The sequence below is a fragment of the Moschus berezovskii genome, chromosome 17, assembly GCF_049115385.1.
Source record: "Moschus berezovskii isolate FMDL1 chromosome 17, NW_MosBer_1.0, whole genome shotgun sequence".
NCBI classification, from domain to species: domain Eukaryota; kingdom Metazoa; phylum Chordata; class Mammalia; order Artiodactyla; family Moschidae; genus Moschus; species Moschus berezovskii.
In genome coordinates, this window is record NC_142476.1 from 15213799 (window position 1) to 15235561 (window position 21763).

The 21763-nt window shown below is 50.3% G+C and overlaps 1 protein-coding gene across 3 annotated transcripts; it reads right to left on the minus strand.

Annotated features, from left to right (window-relative positions):
• Positions 1-1939: 1939 nt before the first annotated feature.
• LHX9 (LIM homeobox 9) lies at positions 1940-21218 on the minus strand. Of its 3 annotated transcripts, XM_055418972.2 has the most exons (6): positions 21191-21218; positions 16117-16235; positions 14064-14266; positions 12610-12965; positions 6387-6589; positions 4904-5161 (listed from the first exon to the last, which is right to left on the minus strand). In XM_055418972.2, the coding sequence occupies exons 1-6, from the start codon at positions 21216-21218 to the stop codon at positions 4904-4906; spliced, it is 1167 nt and encodes a 388-aa protein (XP_055274947.1). The 3 variants fall into 3 exon arrangements, with proteins under 3 accessions (XP_088701145.1, XP_055274947.1, XP_088701144.1); XM_088845019.1 differs by lacking the exons at positions 4904-5161; positions 21191-21218 and adding an exon at positions 1940-2226 and having other exon boundaries at positions 16117-16290; XM_088845018.1 differs by lacking the exon at positions 21191-21218 and having other exon boundaries at positions 16117-16290.
• Between the last annotated feature and the right edge of the window lie 545 nt (positions 21219-21763).

Here is a 21763-nt window from a genome sequence, read left to right on the forward strand (position 1 = left end):
TTTACTATGGAGTCATGTCCTTATTTGAGGTATATATTAAAAAAAAAAAAAAAGAACCCACCCACTCTGCAAGTCAGGCTGAAGGTGGTAACTCACCAAAGCCGACAGCTGCTGACTCTCAGCGAAGGTGTTTTTTTGCCCAAGATCAATCTGCAAGAATTCGGCCAGCCCAGACATCTGGGAGGTGGAAGCTACCAAAACGTAGAGCCCTGCCCCCGGCCAAGAGGTCCACGTCCTTATCTTCCACACCAGTGAGGGTGCAGTCCTGCAGACTCAGAGCCCGCTGTCCGTCACGGGAAAGCACCACGGACCTTCGGATTCGGCTCGCGTGCTTCTTTCTCTTCCCACTCACGTAATTAACGCTCCTTTCTTTTCCTCTTTAAAAATGTGCCTGTTTCAACTTTGCATTATTTTTTTTTCAGACGCCTAATTTCAGCTCTGTTCTTTCCCTCTATGGTCTCTTCCCTCATTTCACATTCCAGACAAATATTTAAAGGTCTGTAAAACCAGGCGAGGTTCCAAAATATTTCCAAACGAAACTGCCATGGGTGACGGCACAGGGCACAGGGAAAGAAGGACAGCGGGAGGACAAGGATTGGAATAAACTGGCTGGAAATGTATCCGAAAATCTATGTAAGTTACTGTAGCCGTGGATGAGGTTTCAATGCGGCGTAAACATTCAAGTTACTGACAAAAGGAACGTGCTTCGTCATCACTCAGAATAGTCCACTTGGCATGGTGCACTGCATTTTTTTTTTTTTTTAGTAAGTTGCTCTCTCTTTTAAAATTTTTTTTTCTTATTTAGTATTCAGGAAATGAAAGCATTTAAGAAACCATTCAAAATTCTGAGAATACATGTAAATGAAATATTTAATGTCTATCATTCATAAAAGTTACATCATTTACATAGGGTTCATTTGTATATAATAAAAATTTCATCATAATGAAAAAATTTCTGGAAAGGTATATGTTAATTTGTTTAACATACACTTTGGATATACAGCTAAATATGAGTCGTTAAAAAATTCTATCTTCAAATATTCCCTTTAACCATTAAAAAACCTCATTCCTAAATGTTTTTCTTTCCACTTGCTCTTTTGTTTGTAATATCATATGTAATCTGAACCATGCAAAGACAGGATCTCATCACAGTTCAGAATATATTTGTGTACTTTCAATAAATTTGCTCATTGCATAGCAAACATGTAAACTTACAGAGGATCTATAAATTTTACCCTAATCATCTAAAAAAGCTGCTGAAATTTTACATGACAGAATATTGAGGTTTATTTGTATTGGAATTTGGGTTTTGTTTCTTTAAAAAAAAATACTTTTAGTCTATGTGTCAATTGAATACAACAAATAAAAGGTCATGAAAAGTCCAAAACCAAGTAAATAATTTTATCCTAGATTACCAGAACTTAACCTCATTATATCATTTGGAATTTTTCCTAAGTATAACAAGTTGGAAATGAGTCGTGCTGCCTCTTAAGACAGTGTTCAAAATTAATTCCAAAAGTGTGTGTTTAACATAAAGTTAACTATGTTTCCATCGAATAAGATGTTTATTAATGAAAGCTATTTATCATACAAGAAACAGCAAAGATAAGTCATCATACAGAGATGTACACTAGAAGTGACAGATGTGAAAGTGCATGCAGAGATTTGTTTCAGAAGGAAGTAATAAACAATAATACTAAAATTACTGGGGTCTGATCCCTATCCTCTTAAATGAGTGATAGCTTTTCTTTGAATTTACAGTTGGAAAATGTCGTTAACAGATAGGACTAAAACACATTAGCAAGCAGGTGAGATGAATGCTTTTGGACTTTATTTTACAAGTACGGTGCTTGACAAATGTGTGGGATTTTTTTTTTTTTTCCAAGAATAGTTTTCTTCAGCTATGGGGTGGGCATATTGCTGCCTGGCTGCTCTGGTTTATACACGGCTTGTCTCACTTTGTTTAAAATCGTATCATTTTAAGCCTCCGTTGTGCTAGGCATCATAGAGAACAGAAGTTTTGTTAACACTCAGTAAATGACATTTAAGTCTCTCTCCCTCTCTCTTTGGCTCAATAGACCTTTTAATGAATGAGTATCGTGACCTAATAATGCCTTTGTCTTCACTGCAGTGGATTTCCGATCAAACTTTTCCCCTTCTTTTAATACTTTAGGGAATTTTCAAACGTCGGGATGTTTGGCTGTAATGCCCCAAGATTTGTTCTCCCTGAAAAAAATCATAGTGACAATTTATTAACTCCAGAGCAACTTGGCTTTTAGGGGTCTTCAATTTCTATTTAGATTTACAAATATCCATTTGTGCTCAATAGACCTAACATGAAACTTAATCATATTTAAGGTTTCTTTTCATGCAATTACTTCTGCTAATTATTTTTTTAAAATTCTAAAAATCAGGCTGAGTCAAATCCATGGGGCATTACTTTTATTGTAGGAAAATATATTTAAAGGTAACTCTAAGCTGAATTGCATTGCAAATGCAATGGTAACTTAGAATGAATCATAAGTTTGGAAATCTAAAACCTATTTGTATGCCTGTATATTAAAAATTTTTTGTATTACCATTTTAACAGCTTTCACAAATAGATATCAAAACCACACTAGTACAGTAGTTAAACCTTAAATAAAACTGATGGAAAATAAAAGTCCTTAGATTCAAAATGGTTTATTCACACAAATTTAATAGGATATATCACAATTGTTTGGTCCATAAATATTTAAGGGAAATAGTTTCTATACAATGCATTTCTCAATAAACAAAGAAACATGGACAATTTTGCTAGACCACTTACTGTACTATAAACACGAAGCTCAATATATAAGATTATTGAATTTATCAACTATATTGGAAAGAGTGCACAACTGCTTTCTATGACATGTCTGTCCCCTCTAACAGGATACACCATAAAAAGAGTTTCAGAAATAAGAGGTAAAACAGTACAAAACTAGTGAGGTGTCAAAAGGGCTTAAAACAGTTAATTTAACGAACAACACATATATCCTGATTTTTCACAAACTTACTTCCAAGTTATCTCATAAGGCACATAGGAGAACTGAGTTATAATTAGTCTACTTAATAAAGTAGATCTATAGTACCATATATTGTTCTGTCAAAGAACAAAATTTATAAGTATCAATATTTTACCTGTAAAAGTGTATTCATAAGATCTCAGCCTTACCAAGGTTGTTTGGTCTGGTTAGTGGTAAATGCCCAAAATGTAATAGAAATATGAAAAGTCAAGATTTAAGCTCCATATAAGATGATAACCACACTTGCTAAATATATAATGGCAAACACACCTTCTTCTGTTACAGTGTTAACTTATCTTCCATCATCTTTTTTTTTTTTTTAAAAATAAGCTACTTTCTGTGCTAATTTTCTAAAGACCCTGAGCAAAAGTTACAATAATGCACTTTAATATGGGCAGTGAACTGTCGGTATGTGACCACACATTTACACAACCAGAAGGACACCTTCAAAATCTATTAAATAACCACTTCGAACACCAGAGGAGATTTAAGGGGTCCGAAAAGTGGAGAATATGTGCAAAGTTATTCTTAACAATCCACTAAAGCAAGACATATATCTTGACTTCTTTTTTATTTTTATTTTTTTTTTTTAGGAAATTCACAATCTAATTGATATTTAACTACAACAGAAGCATATAGATGAACATTCACCACTGCCCAGACCATTAAGATTTTAGCTTAAATTAAAAGAAAAAAAAATGCTACTGTAAACTAGGAAATATATTCAGATTAGCATCCACAAGGCTTCTGAGTTTATCTTTAAACTAAGAACTTCAAATCTCTTACGTCAGAAAAGTTTTTTTTTTCTGACAAATACATCAACCTGTGCCAAAGTAAAATGAAGCAAAACAAAACCAAAGAATTTTCATTGTTAATATTAGTTACTAAGTTTTTTGTTTTAACTTTATTTATATAGAATGCCAGATACAATATCATGGTACAGCTAAAGCCAATTAAGAGCTATCGATTAAATTATACTGATTTTTTTTAACTTCTTAAAAAATTATATTTTTCTTATTTCCATTTTCCCTGGGGAAAAATAATTTAGAAAGAATGGTTTCATACCTATCATCATTTTTAGCTTGAGAAGGTTAAATGTATAAAATTTCAAATTTTGTTTGGAATTTTCATGGATACACGGGAGGTTTAAGTAGTTTTCAAATGCTGAAAAGCAATAACTAACTAATAAAGTTTTGTTGGGACCATACCCCAAGAGAAAATAAAAGTCACATTCCTGGTTGGATTTTCCCATCTAATTAATCTTTAATATTTAGATTAGCTATTGTTTCTTTAACCATATTCGTCATTTGTAAGAAAAAGGAATGATTAAAACATTTTTTGCATTTTAAAATTTTTAAAAAAGACAATGTGAAGTTTCCAAACTTTCATAAGTACAGGTACAGTTGAAAGATTAAAAAATAATTTTAATCAATTATCTGATTCCTTATTAGCCTAATTATGTAACTGGGAATATGATTCTTTGCTCATCACGATACCACTCTTTTTTTTTTTTCCTTTGAGATTCTGGAAATAAGTAACATACAATTTTAAGAGGCACTTATTAGAATGATTCCAAAATTCCCCTTACCGACTGAACGGTCTAATTAATCTTTTTTAAATCCAAATACACTTTGTAGACAAAAAATAATAATAATAATACACTTTGTAAAGGAGCCGATACTGTAAACTCATTAGCCAAGTGGCTGCAAGACACTTCACACCAAGCTGTCGTTGTTACTTGCCAAGTATCTTGTGGGTGAGGGGAAAAAAATCGTTTTGTAAATAATAAAATAATCATTAGAATAATAATAAAAAGAAGAGGAAGAATTGGAAAAAAAAACCACCCAACCCCAGTGTTAGAAAAGGTTCGTTAAGGTAGTTTGCGAGGGGCTCGCGGGCTCGTGGCTGTCCAGGTTAGAGGTCACGGCTGTCACTACAGTGATAGAGGGATTGGTCAGGTCTGTTAAAGTGGTCGCAGTGCCCGGTGGACTGAGCGCGCCGCTGTCTGCCGAGGGCGGGGCCGGAAGCGACGTGCCATCGGCTTTATCAACACCCCCATTCTCCTGCCGCAAAAGGTTCCTTCTGAATTTGGCTCGTGCGTTTTGGAACCAAACCTGCAAACCAATCCCAATGGATTTCTTTACCGATGTTTGTTTTTATATTTCCTTTTTTTTTTCCCCTTTCTCTTTTTTAATTCTGTTTTGGATATACGTTTCTCTTTTTAAATGTTTATTTTCCTTGGGGGAGAAGGGCCTTCCCCCCACCCTTTGTTGGTTTCTGTTTTTGTTTTTTTTCTTTCTGCTTTCTTTGACAACAGAGTAATCCCAGTACACTACAGATACCCTCTTAGCTGCACAGGGGCCCCCACCCCCAGCATTAACGAGTGCCGCTTGGGGGCACAGATGGTTAAGTGGAGATACCCTGGGGAAATGAAGCACAGCGATGGGGGGGGGGGGTGGAAATGCACCCTCATCCCTCCACGGTTGTCTTTCCAGAAAGAGGACAGGCGAGGTCAGCGGATGTTTCACCAAGTTAGAATCACTCGCATGAAATGAACATCATTGAAACAGATTTCTGGCTGTTCTTGAATCTGACACATGCCAAGTACTCCGTGCACAGGGAAAACCTCCAGGGCCACAGACTCCAAGCAACCGGAAACGGGTGCGTGGAATTTAAAACGCCTGCTGTCTGTCACTGAGGGTGAGACCATCAGAGGCGACCCCCAGCCACCCACTACCAGGGCTCAGGTTAGACATTCTTACCATGATGAGCCTAGCAAGGCACTGGGCCAGGAAGTCTCACTGCAGGATGCAGTGGTCAAATGCTGTTGGTTAAAATGGGAAAATACTCGCTCTGATTGGTTGCAGAGACAGATAACCATGCTTATGGCTTTTCAGGAGCTGACCAAAAGGATTCACGTGAATTTGGAAGCTTGGAACGGGGAAGTGAGGCCGCCAACAGTGTGCTGAAGTAACGGGGTAGCAGCAGGTCTCCCCAGGTGTGTGCGCACTGACCCTGACGTGGACAGAGGTCTCCAAAGCCACAGCATGTGCAGACAGCACCACCTGCGTTTGCAGAGCAGTGGGGCAAGCTGAGCTGGCTTTGTGGGCCCGTCTCCCCATCTGTAGGGAGGATGTGGCTGCATTTTAGGAGACCCTGGGTCTCTCTCGCTCGCTCTCTGGGCAGTCTCCGGGAAGCCCCTGCAAAAGCTTGGTACACTCTCTAGGGAGGTAAGTAAGCTAAACTAATGAGAAGCAGTACAGGAAATCAAACAGGGAAGACAACTATTTTCACTGCAAGGGGAAGTTGCAGGCACAGTCAACAATGGACACTTCTTACCTGCAAAACTCTTTTGGTCAGGCCTGTTTTCTGAGCAAGTTGCTTGAGGTCCTTGGCGTCCGGGTTGTGGTTGATGGCAAAGTAGGATTTCATGGTCCGCAGCTGGTGATGCTTGAAGGAGGTGCGCATGCGCTTGGTCTTCTGCGAGGGTGGGTAAGGCTGCTGATCCCGGTCCAGGTGGTCGGCCTCGTTCTCGTTACAACCTGTGGCAGCCACAGTGGACGAAAACAGGGGCTCAGTGCAAGGCCTGCTTTAGCTGAAAAGATGGCAGGTGGCATGCTCCTATCGTGACAGGACAGCAATGGCGGGAAAAGCTGTCGACCCAGTTATGAGCAGGATCCAGACAGAAGAAGGAGGTTAATCACCCCAAGTCTGCCAAATTAGTCTGTTAAGTGTGGGCCCACCCGAAGTTTATGCAGTAGAAAAGCATTAGATACATCTAACACCTTTAGATAAACTATCAGATAAACGTAATCTCTTTGGCTTAATGGTTGCTAGAAAGACTTGAGAAGATGAGTAAGCTCTCATGTGGGAGTGAGAGAGATCGTCTCCAAGACTGAAAAGGAAAACAAACAACCCACCCCTCTTCTACTGTGTGACGTGTATGAGCACGCTGGCCCTCCACACACACGGTTTTCAGAGATTCTTCGTTTTGTCTGGTCTGTGAAACAAGGTGTAGTCTGTGAAGCCAGGAGGGATATGCAAGCCGTTCATTTCAGCTCTCTCAAGTCTAAAAGTTTTACAGAGCCATGTCCCCACCGCCCCCCATGAACGAAGAATCTAAGTTCCAATTTTTAGCCTTTTCAGCACATCCTAGAAGGTTTTCAGAAAAAGTTGAAAAGAAGAGGAGAAGTTACAAAATAAAAACCTGCAAGATTCTTACATAACCAGAATATTACTTTTGAAGACTTCCAGCGGTAACTGGTTCACATGGGGCTAACCAGGATGAAGAGAGTTTTCCCTTGGAATCACTGGAATAGATATTTCTGAAAGACAAGGAGCCCAGGTCTGTCTTCACTTGGTTCATGCCAGAATCTTTCCTCACAACTCCCAGCTCAGAGACTCTGATGTCCCATTGGGACGGTGGCCCTTTTGGCTCTGGTCCTGTGAGAGCCGGAGTGTCAGCTGTGCCCCTGGCTGGCAGGCCAGGGGGAGGGGGTGACACCTTTACCCCCCTACACAGCCCCCCTCCGCACTGAGGGCAAAACAACCCAGCCTTTGCAACCAGCCTGAAAGTCTCCATCCCCAGGATGTAAAGATGCGCATTTAAAAGGTCATTTCCGATAACCTCCTAGCTTTGCATAAGAAATATGATTGCAAAAGGAAAACACTTTGCTAAATGTTTACTGATTCAGCCAACTTTCACAATTTAAAGGGCATGGCTATTTTTTTTTTCCTTTACACCTTACTTCAGATGTTTATCTGATGTATATTCAGGCTGATCATCCAGCATTTTAGGGCACTATAATAGAATATCTAAAATCAATGTGATCACATGCCTGGGGGAGAAACCAGAACCTTGAAGAATGTGAGACATCTCTTACGATTAGTTGTTCCGTTCTGCTTGATAAAATATTATGTGCCTGCGATGCTCTGGTTGCATGCGTGCGTGATCAGTCATGTCTGACTCTCTGTGACCCCATGGACTGTAGCCTGTCAGGCTCCTCTGTCCATGGGATTTTCCAGACAAGAATACTGGAGTGGGTTGCTATTCCCTTCTCCAATGCTTTGGTGAGAATTACTTTTTTAAAAAACACTTTCAGTGAATCAGTATACATCCAGAGACCCAACAACAATAGTCACCTGCATCACAAAATCCATTTAAGAAATTCTCCCTAATGTCATGAGACTAGGCATGAACTAACGACTCCTTTGTTCACATTTCCATGAGACCCGTAAAGAGGGCAGGTGAGTTCATGGAAAGAAAGACGCTATCATGTTCACCATCGGATCCTCAACGTCCAACACGAGGCCAGAAATTCAACGAGCGTTCAATCAAGATTCTGAATTTTTGTTCATCCATAAAATCATCAATGACTATTCATGCAAAGTCAGATCAACTTAAGATGGACTGCAAGTTAGATATACACAGCCAAAGGTTGAACAGAGACTCCTTAAAGCCCACTGAAAGGGCACCAGGTACCCAGAAATAAGAGAGAGAATAGAATATGCTTTACATTTTATCCTACTGCACCCCCGGGGAGAGACGTCAAGTTCAAATATTCTACAGAATTGCCCTTTTATATCCCCAAATGGATGAAACAGCATCTTATGACCTACTATAAAACCATACTTATCTCAGTAAACTGAGCTATATTTCACAACCAGATTATAAATGTAGCCACACCAAAACAGTCAGAGAAGCACACCTTAGTCATTGGAGGCTTCTTCAGGTAAGATTTCAATCCTATCCTAGGTGAATGATGTGTAACTCTTCCTGAATAGCTTATTAAACTGAATATTACACTGGGGCAGAAGACTTAACTTGGTACTTAAATAATGCCCTTAGCCATCAACCCCCACCCACAAGTTAGTATTTCTTAGAAATTAGTCTGATTCCTAACTGAACTATATTACTCATTAGTTTCTAAAATGAATTAATGAAAAATAGTTACAGACATTTTTTTTCACACACACAATTATAGACAGGTATGATGAAAACTGCTTCTCTGAATAAGCATTCTGTATCCATTATGGCTGATTTAAAACTCAGTAGGGAATTTCAGTGTATTAAACAATACTATGGGACTTGTTTTCAAACAGAATATAATTCAGTGTGCAAAAGGATTAAGTTAGCTCTTGATTAAGATGGTATTCAAATAAACAGACCAACTGTGGGATCAGTTATGACATTATGCCACTTAATAGCGCAGTGTGTCATCTACAGAGTAACTCAGTGTGTTAGCCTAAACTACTTAAATTTAACTACAAATGCCTTATGTAAACTTGCAGGTGTCTATGTTTCCCCAGGGTCTACTTTTAAAGCTTTAGGGGTCCCCCCCACCCCACCAGTGAATTATGAGATGAAATGATAACTCTCTTAAAACTGTCTTAAATATACACCTGTGAGTACACACATCTGGCACGATAAAATTAATAAGAAGATCTAAATATTTTATTCTCTGGTCACTAGGAAACGGTCACTCATCCGGAAGTGAGTTTCTATTCTGAAGGTATGCAACCCTCTGAGAACTGATCCCAGAGAGACCACTAGGGGTCAGTGCCAGGCTAATTTAACAACTTCAGGGAGCTTTGGAAGTTTGGAAGCCAAGGAAGAACCTAAGGAGGGAGATGTCAAAAAGTGGCAAAAATCTAGTCTCTCGATTAATGCTAAATTACCCAAACCAGAGCTATCGGCCCTAGACTAAATCTTTTCTCACCCCGGAGGGCTTCATTTCAAACCAGCGTCCCAAACAGACTTCCTGTGGCTCTTTCTCAAATATCCGCCTGCTATCTGCACAAAGAGATATAAACTAAATTAGGAACAGTCTCAAGGAAAGGCACTTGCCTTATGTCAAGCATTTACAGATCTTTGCCTAGCTTCACATCTCTGGAATTCTGAGTCACAAACATATTTTGTGTACATGTGTTTGAAAATATTATCAGTGTATGAATCGGATCTGTTTAGCAGCAACGTGACTCTTTTCTGAGACTAGTTTACATTTAAGCAGAGCTGGCTTCAAAGAAAGCTAACAAAAGGAGCTAAAACTGTGGGTCCATTTTATTTTCTGCACTTTTAATGTGGTTTTAATTCACTGAAGCGTTTCCTTGTAATAACAAAGGGGCACTGGCTTCATAAACTTTTTTTTAGTGGTAGGCTGATTTCTGGTCAGACATCTTTAAGCCAGTTTCTCTAGATTATTCACCAGATCTGAACTGTATGCTGTTTGCGCGTGTCTCTAGGGAAAGTCCCGAAGGGATGCGGTGGCCGTTAATTAAGAGTAAGCGGCTCTGTGATGCACACTGGCTCTGTTCCGAAGGCCTCCGCAAGCTCTCCCTCCTTCATGAACAGAAGCATCAGCTCTCTCCAGAACCTGGCCTTAATTTGCAAACTAATGGCCGAAGTAGAAATGGAAGTGGAGCTGTCGAAGAGGAAAGAGATTCTCATTCTTTTTAAGAAATAAATCTGTACTCTCTGGTGCTCCTGGGAGAAGCAGGAGAAACACAGTTTTACTGTCCTTAAAGCTCCCCGCACCTTTCTGACGTAAAGTAAGATCAAGGTGAAACCAAATGAAGCTAATTAGGTTAAACAAACAATCGAAGAAACCAGGCTTGCCGCCTTTGGCTAGAAAGCTCCTCCCCAGGCTTCTGGACCTTCTCTGCAGACCCGGCTAGTCTCTCTTCCTATTTCTCTCTCTCTCTCTCTAATTAGGGCATTAGGGCCTTGGTGAGTGGCTAGAGATTCCGATGTCATCTTCTATTAATAAAGAACAATTGGTGCCCTGCCTGGCCGCCCCTGGGACCACGCATCAAAGGAGCCCAAGTAACCACGCTGGGCATCATGGCCCCTAATCAGCCTGCTGGCCGAGGCGCAGAGGGGCAGCGGGAGGCCCTGACCCCCGGCAGGGGGTTGGCAAAACCCGGGGGTGCACCCGCTGCGGGACACCGACCCATCCAGGCAAGGTCTGCAGCCAGCAGCGGGCCCTCCTCCTCCAGTGACCTGGGGTTGAACCCCTGGGACAAAGGTCCCCACCTTCTCTGGGACACCCCCGCTATACCTCATCTGTGAAATCAGAGCCAGAAGGGAGCTGAGGGGAGAGCTGGGCAGAGCCCTCCTCAGCCAGTCAGACCCCCCCCCCCCACCAACACTGTGGGTTCAGAGCAGGACCCATTTCTGCTTGCATGTGGGGACTGGAAGAGAAAAACAGGCAAGATCCACGCTCTGGGATGCCCACCCTTCGACTGGCATCTGGGTGCACCTGGTAACAGAGCGGGTTGGCCACCGTGAGGGCCCCAAGGTCCTTTCCAACAGAAAGGACTCCCTGAGCCCGAGAGCCCTGCTGAAACGTCCAGTGCCGCTGGGCCAGGGCACCTAAAGTCAGAACGGCTGAACGGGGCGGCAGAGGAGGAGATGGTTGGGTGGCACTGCTGACTCAAAGGGCACGAGTTTGAGCAAACTCAGGGAGAGGGTGAAGGACAGAGGAACCTGGCGGGCTGCAGTCCGTGGGGTTGCAGACAGTCAGACGGGACTTCGAGACTGACAACAAACCAGTCCTGAGGACGCCCCTAAGTGAGCTCCAGGGTTTTCTGGAACCTCTTTTCCATGGGGCTGGGACTCACAGGAAGAGCTTCCACACTGCTTAGAGGTAGATTGTGGTCCTGGGGGGCTGTCACCATCCTCACCTGGGGGCTGGTGAGTGGGGGGCAGGCTGCCAACAACGGGGTACTGGTGAGTGAGACTGATGAATGATAGGTGTGCCCCCCCGCCCCCGCCCCCAAGCAGGGAAGAAAACTGCTTTCTGGCTTCTTGCCTGTGTTTTGTTTTTAATTAAGAAAGAAAGCTGGTGGGGGTGGGGGGAGGGACGGTCTGGGTGTCTGGAGGGTTTATCAAACGGACAGTGAGCTGGCTGGACGGTCCCCTGACCCAGGGAAGGGGCAGGCCAGCTCACATGGACTCTGGAGAGTGACTCCCGCCCCTCCAGCCACTCTGCGCTAACATGATGGATTTGGTTTCTCAACACTCATGCCAACTGTTTCCCTGATTAACTCTGGGCTGGTGACCACAGCCTCTGTCCCCTCTAGACACACTGGGGCTGGGCTCTGAAGATTTTTTTCTTTTTTAGTATTTAGGGAAACCTCCTCCAGGATCTATAACTTGGCCTCCACACAGGAATTGCCCTGGGGCTGTTTCGCTCCAACTGGGAGCCAGAAACTAATGGGCTCATTAACTAATGGGCAACAAGGGTTTGGCTCTGCCTGTTTGGGGGAAGTCGCTGCAGCCCCACGGCTGTGAATGTATGTCTGGCCACAAACGAAATAAAGGTGTCCCTCTCTCCCTTTCTCCCTCTCCCCTCCCCCGGCCCCCTTCTCTCTCTTCCCTCTCGCACTCCACCTTCCAGCTTCTTTCTGAGTGGCCGAGAGCTGTGGCGAGAAAGGGGTCATGCTGAGGAAAGCGCCCTCTTGCAACCAGCTCTCGGATGGGGGGAGAAGCCTGATGGGATTCTCCTCTGGGCAGACCCGGGGCTAGGGCGGCAGGGGCTGCGAGCAGCGGGTGGGCGCCCACCTGAGTTGTAATTGACGATGTCCACCCCCAGCGCTGGGCTCTTCCGTTTCCGGGGCCGCCCCTTCTGCACCGTGCCGGTGCCATTGAAGTAAGGCAGGGCCAAGCCTCCGCTCTTGGCCGCCAGCTCGGTGTAGCTCAGCTGCGGCGGATACTCTCCTTGTAAGAGGGTCTCGAAGTGGGCGCGGCAGTACACCAGGCTGTCCTTCATGCCAAAATGGTCGCCCGTGGTCAGGGTTTTGTTGCACGTGGAGCAGGTGAAACAGCTCAGGTGGTAGACGGAGTCTCGGGCGCGCATGACCATCTCGGAGGCGGAGATGCCGAGGTGGCAGCGGGCACATCTCTGCACAGAGAACCTTCTGGAAGGAAACAGTGGCGTCAGAGAGCTAGCGGAGGTCAAGGCAGGGCCACCTCTCACTGCGGCACCTGGGGGCTCGGTCAGCAGCGGCCCAAGATGGAGATCCGCGAGGGGACCGGGATGGGAGGACCCACGCCCTCTTGGGTGTACATTCATTTTATCTGCTGATTGACCTGCTCTGATGAATATGACAGAGAACCCTTACATTAAAATAAGAAGAATCGAGGAACTGATCCTCAGTTTTCTTCCCTGTAAAGTAAAAATTTTAAAAAGCAAAAACCAAAACAAACCGTGCCCTGGCTAATTCACAACACTATGTTAAGAATATTAAATTGCGATGCCAAGTGAAACCATCTCCTCGATTACAAGGCATTCACAGGAAGGGTGTTGTTATTTATGAAAGTGTGAGTCTGCCTGAAGACATTCAGACACAGCCTTGGGGGCGGGGGGGTGGGGTAGGGGAGAAAAGACAGTTCTGCAGAGGCGAGCTAATTTTTTTAAACCACTGTTCTCGCCTCGGCCGAGAGCGAACCGGGTCGCCTGACCATCGCTGCGGTCTCCAAGGCAAGAAATACCGAGCAGAATCAGTGAACGCGCTGCGGCCAGTTCACTCTCCGGCGTCTGGGGAGTCTGGCGGGCAGATTCCAGCCCCGCGGTCAGGGCATCTCCGAAATGAGTGGCCTGCCTTTTGGCAACAGCAGTTATTCCTTTTCATGGTCATTTAAGTGATTTTCCCTCCACCCTCGCGAAAACCCGACAGCCAGTAGTTACTGCTGCTGCTCCGGCCGCCGGTTCAGTTCCAAAGCACCGGACTTGCTGAGTTCGTAGCAAACGGAAAACACAAACCCGCTTTAGCCTCGGTAGACGGGGACACGCTCATTGGCCCTCCGAGGATGTGCCCAGCTCCCTCCGCGGTGCTCCGGGGACCGCCTGAACCGGAGAGTCCAGACCTCGCTCTATACCTGGGGTGCGCCCTCCCGGGGCGTCCTCCCCCGCGTGTGGCGGGGCTGAGCGCGCTGCAGTCTGAAGGCGCGCGCGGGGGGCCTCCCTGGGCAGGGGGGGACCCAGGGCCGGGCTGGCGGGGCGGGGGGGGGGGTACCTGTAATAATCCTCCTTGCAGTAAATGCTGCCGTCCTTGGCGAAGCAGGTGAGCTCGGACTCGAGCGCCAGCTTACACTCACAGCACTTCAGGCACCTCAGGTGCCACTGCTTGTCCACGGCCAGTAGGTAGTACCTGTCGGCGATCTTGCCCCCGCAGCCGGCGCACAGGGCGGGCTTCTCCGGGCTCAGCGGGGGCATGCCCTGCAAGGAAGCGCGCGCGCGGTGAGGAGCGCACGGGGCCGCCCCACGCGGGTCCCCGGCGCAGAGCCAGCCCCCGGCCTCCGCCAGCGCCGCCGGGTCAGGGGCCCCTCGGCGAAGGCAGGCATCGGGGAAACGTTTGCAGTTTTTCCTTCTGCCACTCGTACTCTTTCTGCCGCGTTCGTCTGAACCTGGACTCAACCTAAAGACCCGCCGGTCACCTCGAACGTTTTCCACAAGGGCTAGAAGGGCATGGACTGTGGAGGTTTCCGAACTCAAATAATTAAAAGTGTGGCTTTCGACTCGCCCGAAATGAAACAACAGAAATTGTTGTTGGAGGATGAAAGGGAGATCTGAACAAGCACATACTGGTTTTCAACAAACACTATGACCTTTCTCTTTCTCTGTATCCCTATAAGCAACGTTGAAAGTAAAAGAGAAGGGAGAGGGTTTAATACTCGTGCTCATAATGCGGTGGATGTTGTTTCCATCGAGATGTATTTGGCAGATCTCGCTGCTCTCTCATTTTCGGGGTTATCGGTCCTTCTACTAAGGGAGCACCATCCCTGTTCCCAGGAAGGTCCGATCATCTCTACACAGGCCCCCATTCCCTGACATAAACATACCTCGGAGATCCTTGTACTGAAAATCTTTCCAATGCCGGTCTTAAGCTTCCCGCCTGTGTCCCCACGGCCCGGCGAGGAAGGGGACCCCTCGCCTTAAGCGCAACCCCGCCGTGAAATTCGGGTTTGCATTACCGCTTTTTGTTTTTAAACGGGATAGCCACAAAAGGTGGGTGGTTAACTGCGGGACATTTCCCTCAGGACTAGAAGAAATGGGTTGGACTTGCCCCCGTGAAACCCTGGCAGGCCTGGAAAAGCAGAGTTTCGCCCTTTACTCAGACCACCCCCCGCCCCCGCACTGAAATCATTTTGCAAATGTAGAAACATCCACCAGCTCGGCTACTTGGTGGACCCCAAACACCGATGACCGGCCCCGGGCAGTCTGTCCACCGGCTTAGTTTGAGCTGCGATTCCCGGTGTGACGCCCGAGGATCTACACAGCTCAGTTTGGCTGAAAGTCTGCAGAGACGTCTGTCGTTTCCCCTCTCCGGCTCGTAAATGGGAAAGGCGAGCACAGAGATGGTTCATTAGTTTTCTTTACGAAGCGGGCCTGACTTTTATCCTACGTGCCTAATCGACACAGCGTGGAAGGGTTAGAAAGTTCTCGCGCTTGGGCTCGGCGCCCCGCTCCTCCGGATTTTCTATTCGACTCCCCAGCAAGCTACGCGCGCCAGGCCCGGGAGTTGACCGAGCAGGGCTGCCAAGAGACCCTCCCGACCACCGCGGCCTTTGCGCGTTCCGCGTCCCGAGCGTCCAGAGGACGCATTCTAGTGCACCCCGAACGGCCGGTCTCCAGACCCAGGGACTGGAGACCCGGAGCTTCAGCTCGGCCCGGACGCTCGGCCGCGCGCCGCAGCCCGTGGCCCGCAACCGCTCGCCCTTTGGCCGCCGACCCTCGCCGGGGAGGCGCCAGGGAGGCCAGCCGGCCGGGAGAACGGCGTCTGCGCCGCCGGAGAGGACTCGCCATCCTCTCGTGCCCGACTAGCCCTGCTTCCCCGGATCAGCTGCGGCGGAGAGGAGCGAGCTCGGGCTCTCAGGAGTGTAGCTAAATCAGAAAGGGGCCCTTTCTTACCCTGCAGCAGTCAGGCGAACCGGAGATAACCCACCCGCCGATCCGCAGCGGACGCGCCTACGAGCCGCCACCTTCGCCCGGCCGCCGCGGCCGCTCGACTCCGCTCCCCCTGCGCGCGCGCGGGCTCCCGGCTCCTGCGGCCGCCGGCCCTTCCTTACCGCGTCGCGGCCGTTGATCTGGGCGCCCTTGGCCAGGCGGGCCTCGCTCTTGGATCTGCGCTCCATCTCTTCCATGATGCCTTGGATGTGGCCTCCGGAGATCCCGTGGAAGAGCATGGCTGGGGGGCGGAAAGGACACGAGCTGTCTTCTGCTCGGCACCCCACTATTTCCATATACACTCGCCCCGGGGGCTCTCAGCTCATCCGAGGAGGAGAAGCGGGGAGCGCAGAGGCGGGGCGATGGGAGAGCGCCGAGACGCTCGGGGACAGAGGGAGAGGGGGAAGAAGAAAAGAGGCAGCCGCGGTGGAAAAGGGTCTGCTCGGAAAAGAAGCAGGGGGGACGCCAGCCCCGGCGACTCCCTGAAGGAGATGCGCAGAAAACAAACACGGGAAGCGGGGAGCGGAGGCGAAGCAGACGGATCTGACCGCTCCGAGAGCTCGAGTTACTAACGGGGAACAATTGAGGCGGGGGGCGGGGAGAGGGGGGAGCAAAACCTGGTGGAGAAAGAAAATAATTTTGAACACAAAGAAAGAAAAAGAAGTGCTATTTTCAGCGGTCCCTGGCTGCTTGCAAGCTCCCAGCGCCTGTAGGTTGGGTTGGGGACTGCTCCTGCCGCCGGAGCGGTGTCCAATTTGTTAAGAGACTAAAGCCAGCCCATTTTTGATAATTTAGTAGGAGGAGTTCTCTCCCGGAGCCGCCACGGATTTTTATTCAGACAACAAAGACCTGTCATACTCCTCTCAACCCCCTGGTGATGGGGAAGCGGGGACAAACACTGGGGGGGGGGGTAAGGGGGAGGCAGGAGGAGGGGGCATTTACTTCCCCCCAACACACACACACACACACACACACACACACACACACACATCCTTCCAGGAGTTCCCAGCAATCACGTTTTAAAGGGAAAAAGGAACCCTTATTGTCCCCGCCCTGGCGCAGAAGGCAGAGAGTCGGCCAGTTTGGTCCAAGTTCAAGATCAGACCCAGACTCCAGAAATGCAGAATCCCAGCGCCAAACTTCACGTCTCCTCCTTGTGGACTTTCCGGGCCCCAGCTCGAGGGGACCCCAGATAAATATTAGGCAGGCATTCCTCTCCTCCCCCACCCCTGACTTCCTCAACTCACTTTTTAAAAGCAGGTTTGCTTCACCTCCCCACTGCCTCCCTACCCCACATGGGGCTGAAGTAAGCCCCAAAGTGAAAAGGAACTAGGAGCGCCTCCGTTTCTGGAGTTTACTTCTGGCAAAAAAAAAAAAAAAAAAATTTTGAACAATCAGTGTCGGGTACAGGGCGTGGGCTTGGAGATGTGTGTGCAACTGCAGCGTGGCCACGGGGGGCCGCCGGTTCAGGTTAGGAGAGAAACCGCTGGCGAGTCCCGGGTCCCGGAGGAAACCTGTCCATGTGGGCAGCGAGGCGGGGGCTCGCGCGAGCTTGGCGCCGCCCCCCAACATCCCGGGCCCGGGCGCGCGCCCCGCGGCCCCGGCTGGACTGAGGAGCGGTAAACGTGGGCGCCCCGCGCGGTGAGGAGCATGCGAAGGGGCTCCTCGCCGTGGAGGAGGGCGAGGTGAGAGCTGACGAGCGGAACGGCAGTCCCGGCGCCTCACAAGAGGCGGGATTGTTCCCGCGAGCCGCGGCCCCTCCTCGGCCCCGTTAAAAAGTGGCCACAATACTCGGATATTGTCGATTCATGCAACCCGCCAGAAGCCCCCGCGGGGCCCGACGCGGGGAGCGGCGGCAGGAACCGACCCAGCTCCCAGCCGAGAGCGGGAAGACCCGGCGGGCCTCCGCGGGCCTCCCCCGGGCTGCCCGTTCCGCCACCGCGCCCCGTCGGCTTTGCGGGGACCGCGCGCTTCTCCCGGCAGGTCCGGGACGCCCGAGGGGTCCCCTGGTGGCAGACTCGCGTCCCTCCCGGAGGAGCCCGACCGGGAACGGGGGCCAAATCTAGAAAGATGGAGAGGGGGAGGGAAGAAGCGGGGAGGGAGGAGAAAGGAAGGAAGACGAGAACGGTGCCGATCCGACTTCCTGTCCCAAAGCATCGCCTTCTGAAGCTGCTGGAATCGCCTCTGCCATGAAACCCAAGACTCGCCTGCTTCCCCCTTGCTCTTTTCTCAGGGTCAAAAAAAAAAAAAAGTTATTTGCAGACTGGACGCTGTTACGGTCCTCCGGGTGCCAGAATACAGCTCATAAAACACAATTTCACACACACACACAAAATGAAGCCAATCAAGTGAACTAAACTGGACACCTTCCCCCCACCACCCCCACTCTGGCAGCCCTACTGGACAGCAGGGCTGCTATTTACTGTAAGTAATGTAATTAGCCCCTTTGGATGGAAATCAATGAACGTTTCAAACCCACGTGCAGCAGCGCAGGGGCTGCGGGCAACACCTCTTTCAGAGATGGCAGGTCCTCTCACAAAGGGGCAGACTGCCTTTCCACAAGAGGGGACTGGGCCCAGGGAGGGAGAGGACGAGGACGGGGGAGGGGAAGGGGAAGGGGGAGGGGAAGGGGGAGGGGAGGAGAAAGAGGAGGGGTCTCTGAGAAGGACATCCTTTAACCAAGGAGGCTCCAAGGGAAAGTAAACCTGGGACCTCAATCCAGGGACTCGCTTTGTCCAGTTTCTGGGCCAACTTCCCCCCCCCCCCCGACAGGTGGAGGTTGGGAACTCTGTTTGGGTTTGGCTGTTGCTGGATCTGGGTCCTGCTCAGCAAAAATAAATAAAGAGCCGGAGAACACCACTGCCTTCTTGCTGGGGATGAAATTTTGGAGACTTCATTAAGTGAGGGTCTACCCAACAGCTCCAAGGAGAGGCCAGCACTTCGTGAAGCGTCTCCAGGGAAGCAGGCACGGAAGGCCCAAGTGCCCTCCAGTCCTTGCTTCCGTCGTTCCTCTCCTGCATACACAGATCTGCTCCTCGACAGTCGGGTACAGGCGGGGCGGGGGGCCTCCTGCCATCAGCTTCCGGTTGGAGCCCGCTGTCTCGGCTTTTTCTTATAAAACTGGGGTTATAAGTTCCTGTGCCGGGTGGGATTTGCTAACTTCCCATAAAGATGCCAACTGCTCGCCTTCTTCCTTCTCTGCCAATGCAGGAAGTTTGCCGATACCTGGGGGTGGGGCGGGGGGGGGGGATGCTGGAGTTTGGGAGGTCCTCCTTAGTCCTGTGGCCATCAGAAATCGATCCCGGTGGGTCCAGCCCTGCTTCCTCTCCCGGCTCCAGAAAAAGGAAATCCACTGGGGGAAGGGGAGACTCCGAGAACTGGCTGTGGCCTGGGACCTCCTAACCTTTCTGTCTTGCAGGCTCAGGGAGATGGCCCACCACCCCCACCCCAGCACTCTCAAGGGACAGTAAGCACTTCCAGGAGAGGGTCTAGATGTCTCTGCCTTCTTTCATCTCTCAAGAGGAGGTGCTGGGGCGCGGGGCGGCTCTGAGGTGCTCCCTATACGCTGGGGTGCTGCTCGCTCAGTTCCCGGGGCTGAGTCCCCGCACCTCTGGCTGGGACAGGTGCAGGGACCGCCCCCGTTGACGGCCCGAAGTGACTCCTCCAGTCTCCCGTCTAAACGCAAAGCTCTCTTTGGAGCAAGGCGGCAGAACCCTGGCCAGGGGCTGCCCTCCGCCCGACGGAGCACACTTCACCCACTCTGCCCTCTCTGCTCCGCCAGCCGCTCAGGCGGCTTTGAGGAAAGCGGACGGCAGCGACTGCGGGCGGGATTTGGGCTCGAGAGTCGGGGTCCCGGAATCTCCTCGAGGGCCGCAGCCGGGTCCCTCTCCAGGAGAAAGAGAGGGAAGTAAAGGGAACGCACGGCTTCACCCAGGGGCTGAAGGAGGCTTCAGGATCGAGAGAGGAAGCCTCAACTGTGAGCACAAGCGAGGTCTCTTTAGACCTGCATTTTGGAGGTCAAGATGCTCTGCCCCGGGTTTGCCCTTAAAAGGGCAGATGTCACCTTTCCTCCTGACCCTATTAAGCTGGTGGAGGGTCCTTCTAGGTCTGAAAGGTGCAGCTCTCGAAGAGGCGTCTGGCTTCCGGCATTGCCCTGAGCACCCCGGGGCCCGGAGACTCAGCGCCGTCCTGGGGCTGGGACCCGACCCGAGCATCCAGCCCTGCACGTTGCGGGGCCTCCGCCCGGCGGCGGGAGCGAGAGAATGGCCCTGAGGCTCGCCGGCCAGTCTCCATCCTCGGGCTCAGGGCAACTGTGGATACACCGAGGCGGCAGGGCCAAGCCTGGCGCCGCGCATCTCGGCGTCAGGCCTCCTAGGAGGGCCTCCAGCCCCGGTGGGAGTGGGTTGAGCGGCTCCGGGCCGCGCGAGCTCTACCGCACGGAGAGGGAGCCTCGCGGCAGGCGCCGCCGGCCACCTCGGCCCGGAGCGCTCCCCGCACCCGCGGCACGCGCGGAGCCCTGCCCTCGGGTGCGCGCTGCGCCTATGCGCCCCCTTCTCCCCGCAAGGCGCCCCACCCGCCCCCGAGTTCTCCTCTAAGGGCCCGCCGCCCGGTGGCGAAGACCGCGCTTCTGAAATCTGAAGCCCTTTCACCTGGGATTTGCTGCGCGGCGGGCCCGCTGCCGCCGCCGGAATAAAGGGAGCAGTCCTCCCCAGCCCCCACTCCGCGTCCGCGGAGATCGCCCACAGAAACCGCTGCGCGGGGGTCAGATTGAACCAAAAATGGGGGGGTGAAGGCAGTTTCCGGAGGAGACACGGCATCTTCCAAACACCCACCCCCCATACATCCCTGTGAGGAGACGCCCCCAGCAGCTTTGCCGAGGACTGGAGCGCATCCCTGGCGCCCCGACAACTCGCAGCGCGGTGGCCGGGCGACCTCCGGGCCCCCACGCCTGCACCCCGAGAATCTCAGGCCTCGGAGAGCAAGGCCGGAGGAGGGAAAGGCGCCTTTCAGGACAGCTGTCAGCGGACTCTGAAGGAGACCGCGTATTTTAGAGGCTACTGATCGCGGTACGATTTCCAGGCCAAGCACGACCCCTCTTCCTCGGGTACACGCGCGTGCACACCACTCACACACCCGCGAGATAAATGCTCCGGCCTAGGGAACAGGGTACGAGAGAGAGCCTGGCGGGTAACTCACCTGCCTCCAAAGTGGTGCCGTTCAGCATTCTGCGGGCTGGGGTGGCTCACGCCGCGATGGTGGCTGCACCGCAGAGAACCGGCGCGTCAGCTCCGAGGTGCGGCCCCCGCGCGCCTACCCCCACCCGGGGGGGCGCGTCCCAACCGCTCCTCCCGCCGAGGCCTTGGGGACTGAGAGGCCTCCGGGGAAGTCGGGCCGCCTCCGGTAGGTGCCGGGAGCACCCCGAAGGCGGAAAACTGCTCGGATCAGACAACCCCAATCGAGATCCTACCTTGAGGTCCAGACGTTCCCTCCAAGAAGCCAGTCCCGGGAGAAGAAGGGCTGCGGCGGCCAGAGATGCGAGCCGGTCCCCAGAGTCTCGCCAAGGGGTCGTCTGTGAATCCAAATGAATAACCGGGTGGTTGGCGGGTGGGTCTTTCTGTGTCCCTTCCGTCTCCTCTCCTCTCCTTCTCGGTCGGAATTGACCCGAATCCCTCACCTCCGACCGGCAGCTCGCTCCACCTGTGTTCTATTTCTGTTTATGCTTCCAGACCAGGAGGAGGAGCCGAAGGGGTGGGCAGAGGGCACCGGCGC

Coding starts and splice junctions, on each gene's coding strand:
- LHX9 (XM_088845018.1), bottom strand. CDS start 16,290: ATGGAAATAGTGGGGTGCCGAGCAGAAGACAGCTCGTGTCCTTTCCGC. Junction 14,267..16,116: donor AGATCAACGGCCGCGACGCG/GTAAGGAAGGGC, acceptor GCTTCCTTGCAG/GGCATGCCCCCGCTGAGCCC. Junction 6,590..12,609: donor CATCGTCAATTACAACTCAG/GTGGGCGCCCAC, acceptor TGGCTGCCACAG/GTTGTAACGAGAACGAGGCC.